This window comes from Grammomys surdaster, unplaced genomic scaffold (genome assembly GCF_004785775.1).
Source record: "Grammomys surdaster isolate TR1022 unplaced genomic scaffold, NIH_TR_1.0 125977, whole genome shotgun sequence".
Lineage (NCBI taxonomy): Eukaryota > Metazoa > Chordata > Mammalia > Rodentia > Muridae > Grammomys > Grammomys surdaster.
The window spans coordinates 617,831-623,563 of NW_021620793.1; the positions used below are offsets into that span (position 1 = coordinate 617,831).

The 5,733-nt window shown below is 55.6% G+C and overlaps 1 protein-coding gene across 1 annotated transcript; it reads right to left on the bottom strand.

The window, feature by feature from the left end:
• Window positions 1-305: 305 nt before the first annotated feature.
• Klhdc7a (kelch domain containing 7A) lies at window positions 306-3,203 on the bottom strand. The gene has a single exon (XM_028754038.1). It carries the CDS (start codon window positions 3,201-3,203, stop codon window positions 885-887), a length of 2,319 nt encoding a protein of 772 aa, XP_028609871.1. The 3' UTR covers window positions 306-884.
• Window positions 3,204-5,733: the final 2,530 nt, after the last annotated feature.

Here is a 5,733-nt window from a genome sequence, read left to right on the forward strand (position 1 = left end):
CCAACAAAGCAAATGAGATGGCCACCAGACACAGAGCTGGTCACATGGATGAGCTGAAGAGTGGTGGCTGCCCTGCCCAAGCAGAGAGGATTCTGAACTGGAGAGTCTATTTAGGTCAGGTGGTGGTGGGCGTGGCAGGGGTCCGGGAAAACCTGGAACCGCATCTGCACCCTGCCTCCCAAGACATCAGCTGTGCAACAATTAATATGCAAATAGAACTGCCAAGATGGATGCCTTTCTCCTTCCAGCACACAGAACTTGAGGTAACCAAAGCAAAAAAAAAAAAAAAAAAAAAATGGGCCTTGGTCAATGTCCTCTACACACAGTGTTCCTGTGTATACAGTGTCTATCCTTCTCACCAAACCTCAGGGCTATCCTGAGCTCCTGCCCAAACCTCCTTCAGTCCTTTCCACCTGTGCTCCAGGTACTTCTAGAAGCTCCTAAGGCAGGCCTCAATGCTTAGGAATTGGTGAGACCATTGCTTAGGAAGGTGGTCTGTGGTAGCTCACTGAAAGCCAGCCAGCTTGAGAGGTCCCCCGGAAGTACCCTGGCCCCTGGAACTGTGACTGGGATAAGACGGCGGCCCTTCATTTCCCGTGGGGTCCTGAAATAGCCCCAGCCAGGAATTCTGATTTGAAGCGCAGTGCTGGGCCAGTCACTCACGCAGTTGTAGGGCGCCAGCTGTCCTGAGATGCTAGGCTCTGGCTTCAGTGTTGTAGCAGGCCTGTAGCATGGCTGTCAAAGAATCCTCCAAGGCCCCGTAGCCTGTGGTGGAGGAAAGACAACTTTCCACTCCGCGGCAGGCCATGTACCTGCCAGCCTCTTACCCAGAGTGATGGGCGGGGAGTTTCCCTGAATCCTGTTGGAGTCCAGAGGAAGGGCTGCTAGACAGGGGTCTGAGGCACATCAGGGACAGGCAAGGTCAGGACGGCAGGCAAAAGGGTGCCCCGTGCAGAAGGGAAACCCTGTAACTCCTTAGGCACAAACCTGGGCGAGATGTGGTCCGCCAGGAAGCAGAGCGTGCGCCTGCGCCCCACACAATAGATACGATCGTCCACCACTGCGCACTGGAAGGCATCGGGGTAAGGCAAGCGGTACGTAGCACACTCATACCAGAGCCGGGTGCTGGCACTGCAGCGGTACACGCTGATGCCCAGGCTGCGGTTGAGGTCAAAACGGTAGAGAAAGCCATTGACGGCCACCATCTCGGCCGTTCGGTCCTTGCTGCCCCCAGTGGGGCCTGCCCACCAACGCTGTTCTTGGGTTGAGAATCGGAGCAGCAAGTAGCGCAGGCTACCCCCGGTGACAAATATCTCGTTGGCGCACACCGTGGCCGTGTGTGCCAGGGCAAATGTGTCATTTGGGAGTGGTGGGGCAAAGGTCCAGCGGTCCAGGCGAGGGTCGTAACGCTCCACTGTGTTCAGACACTCACCTCCAATGGCATAGAGGTGACCCTCCAGGGCCACCAGCCGGCAGTGAGGCCGGGCCTGGTTCAGTGGGCACACCTCACTCCAGATTGCCGTCAGGGGGTTGTAACAGAAGACGCGGTTGGAGGGTTGGCCCCTAGGTCCCTGGCAACCAGATACCACAAACAGATAATTGAATAGGGTACAGAGGGCACAACCTCGGGACATGGCCTCTTGGGGTAGCTGGGCCAGCGGGTGCCAAGCATCTCGCACATTGTCATAGCAACAGAGGCGGCCACTGTCTTCCTGAGGACACATGTCTGCCACCACCAGGCACTTGTGGCCACGGAACCTGCGCTGGAGGATCAGCTCCCGCTCTGCCCCGCTCAGGCCCCCATAGATGTCTGTGCTGCGGAGAACCTGAAGGTAGTTATCGCTCAGTACCTTGTAGGCTGCCTCCTTCAGGGCCTCTAGACCCTGCCTCTTGGCCAAGGTCAGCACCTCATAGCAGTTGCCCAGGTCCAGGCGGACATCTGGAGCTGAAGCAGGGGTGAGCGGGATGTGGAAGAAGTTGGTCCCAGCTACAAGCTGCACCTGGGGCTCCCCACGGCTGCAGGCTGAACTGAGCTGGGTTCTGTGGTCCAGGCAGGCAGCAAGGGGCATCCTGAATCCTTCAGGCTGCAGTTGGAGCTCCGGGTTCTCAGCGATCTGCAGGAGGCTCACCTTTCTGCTGAAGCCTGGTGCAGAGGAGGGTGGTACAGGCTTCGGGGATGCTGCTTCAGACGCGCCACCGGCTGTGTTATCATCTTGGTCTCTGGAGGCTATTCCTGTGACCAGGGGCTCTGGTCCAGGCCCAGGGGACGGAGCATCAGCCAAAGCTGCTGTGCAGGGGACTGGCCTGGAGACAGCTTTCGATGTGGACTCCACAAAGTAGTCATATACTCTGCCCTTCAGCTCTGGTCCCTCTGCCTTCTGTATAATATTCTCCTCCATCCGGATCCGGGCCACAGATGAGAAGGTATGGGAGGCGTTGGTGGCTCCTTCCTGCTGCTGCGTGGCCAAGCCCATGTCTGCAGCAGCCTGGAGGGCCCCGGCCTCTCCCCTGCTGACCCCTGTCACGTGGGTGAAGATCCAGCTCTGACTCATGTCCCCGTTGACCAGTGTGGGATCCGTCCAACAGCTGGGGGCTTCCGGGTCCCCAGACCCTGTTTCCTCTAGGGGTCTGCCGTCTGGCCATGGAGAGAGCTTGTCATCCACACAGTTGCCACCCACTCCTGGGACAAGTCTGGGTGGGGAGCTTGTAGGTTCACAGGCCGAATGAGGGAGGTGGGGAGGGTTGGGCTTACCTCTAACATCTCTTCCGGCTTCCTGGCCACCGCAGGGAGGAGACAGCTGCTGAGAGTCTGGACGCTGCCTGCCCTGACTTTCCTCAGAGCCTTTTCTTACGGACTCCTCAGACCTGGAAGTGTCCAGAATGCAGGAGTCTTCTGGATCCTCCAAGCTGTAGTCCAGTGGGGCCCCAGCCCCCTTGCTGGCTTTTCTGCGTCTTGGACCCCTTGGCAGGGTCCCCAATGGAGCCTCCTGGAAGGCAGGTTGTCCCAAGCCCTCTGTTTCATTTTCTGTCTTGTGGCCCTTGTTATTTCTCCCCGCCTGCCCGGCTGGTGCAAGCCTGCACTTGTAGAGTTTGTAAGCCGCTGTTACCAGGAGCAGCGCAGCTGCGGACAGTACCACCTTGCTGGTCAGCTGCATGTCCAAATGCCAGTCGTGGGCCTCTGCTCCTTTTCTGCTGGGGAGCATGCTGGCCAGAGACAGAGGAATGCCAAGAATCCAATTAATGATTGCCCAATAGGGACAAGTTCCTGGATCCTGCTGTGGAGTGGGAGGGAGTCCCTAGCCAGATCTGGCCAGCAGTTGCTGGAGCAGAGGTGACTTTGAGTCTGCTGAGGCCACACTGGAACAAGGGATGGATAAGGACACAGCTGGCCTCTTTCGATTCTTCCCTGAAGAGAGGGAGGGTCCCGACTGGAGGGTCACCTGCGGCCCCTGGTGGGCATTCAGAGTGTCTAGTGGGGATTCAAAGAGGAAAGAAGCTCTTAGCAGAACTGTCGCCAGATGCCTGGAAGCCTTTGTGCAGTTGGTCTTTGTGTGGGAGGGTGTTTGTTTTTTCTTTTGCAAATCCTTCGGTTGGAAGCTTGGGGCAGCTTTTGCAGTGGTTCCTGGGGGCAGGTGGAGCCACAGTTACCAAGCAGGTAGGGATGGTCTTGGCCCTAACAGAGGGGTCAGCATTTAACCAACCAAGCAAAGAAGCAATGGGGGACGCTGGGCCTGGGCTGGCAGCCAAGCCACCTGACTGGGCTCTTGGCTGCCTCTGCCCTCCTTCTGTGCCCAACAAGTTGAAGAGAAACCAGCTTTGCTGAAGAAGCCAGGAAATACAGGGCTTTAGCACCCAGACAAAGTGAGACCCTAGAGACCCTACCCCTTCTTCATGATGAGCCAACCTCATAGGAAAAGAGGCCCATGGAAGAGTGACACCTTCCAACCCCAGACCCAAGTCTGCCTTTCACCAGTTGTGTGGCCTTAGACAAGTAACTTCACTTCTCTGTGCCTGCCTGAGAAGTGTCAGGGGACAGGGGTGGGGGTTGGGGGATGGCAGCATTGTTACCTCATCAGGTAGTAGTCAACGTGCATCAAGCCCCATGTTGCTAAAATTCGGGGAGTCTTGGCTATTTTTATCCCCATGTGCATGTGCACCAAGGTTCTAGACCGGTTCTCAAGGAGGGGAGGGTGCCGAGGTTGCAATTGCAAGGGAGGTAAAGTCAGTGAGAAAGAGTTGGGCCCCAGCCCTGCTCTGGATAAAACTCCATCCGTGTCCAGGATTCAGATGCTCAGCTGCCTAGATGCCCAATGCACACACTCTACTTTTTAAGGTTGTCTTCTGATTGCAAAGTGAAAATAAGATCCAATCTGAAGGCCCAGGAACTGAAGGCCCAGGAACTTGGTTCTGAGGGTTCTGTCCTTGGGAAAACTCTAAACTTTTTTGTTATGGTATGTGTATGTGCACATATGCACACGTGACATCAGAGGACAACCCAAGGTCTGTTCTCTTCTTCTGCCATGTAAATCCTGAGGAATGAACTCAGATTGCCATACTTGGTTGCAGTTCATGTATCTCCTGACATCTTGCTGGCCTCCTGGGATCCCCTTATCAGGTCCTTATTGTGTGAGCCTCCACCCAACAGCCTCAGTTTACCCTTCTGTGTGTAGCAGTGTAGTGTGCCCTACTTTGTTGACTTCTGCAGGCCAGGCCTCCTTATCTTTGTTGGTGGGGATCGTCCCAGCTGTCCAGGTCCAATCAAACTCCAGGCCTCCCTGGGCCCTTCCGTGGCCGCCTTCCTGAGCTCCTCATCCTTCCAAACCAGCTTTTCCTTCCCTAGTCTCTCCTTTCAGCCCTTCTCCCAATCTTTACTACTTGTTTATAACCAAAGGCCGTGAACCAGGTGTCTGTCTCCTGCAGGACTGACTCCTAGCCTACCTGGATAATACGGGCTAGAGCCAGCAAGGGAGGGGAGTGCCAGCTGAATCAGGTGGGCTGCTGGTCACAGCTGATGCCCGCAGACCCCTTTGGGAAACCTAAAATGGAGGTCTCCGCCTCTCAACAGTCTGCATGTTAATGTTTGAAATGTGGCTTTATTGTTCCTCTGTTACAGGGAGGCCACCAGAGCAGAGAATGTAGCTAAGAGAAGGGAGCTGTCACTTGTGGTCCTCAAGAGGGGGGAGAATGTCTATTCTGGGGGCTTCCAGGAAGGTCAGAGCATGGAGGGGAGAGGAGAAGCTGACGGCTGCAAAGCTGGAAGATCAGAAGTCACGATTCATTCAGAGATGCACAGAAGGCAGACTGGAGGCTCTGTGGTCCCTGGAGGCAATGTCTCCCTTGCAGAGTGTTAGGATTCTAGCGTAGGCTCCAGCCGAGGGCTCGTTCCATTGGCAGGTGAGCAAACGCCACCTACATGCCACAAATTACAGACTTATTTTTAATGTCTCTGTTTAAATGAAATTGAAATAAACAAATGAAGATAGCAGTGAAATCAAAAGATAATTGGAAGTCTGTATTGGGCGTCTGTGGATGTGCCTGCCTGATACCAATCTGGTCTCCTGCGTGCCCGGGCAGGATAAACTGAGAACTCTCCTGGTGGCCCCAGGGGAAGCCAGAGCCCTCAGATGGATGCCATGCAGCTCAACAGGCCCATGCTGGGTGTCAGCTTTGCATCTGGAAGCCCCACCCCCACCCTGCCATGGGCCTAGCTCGGTTTCCCAAGGTAGAGGTTCT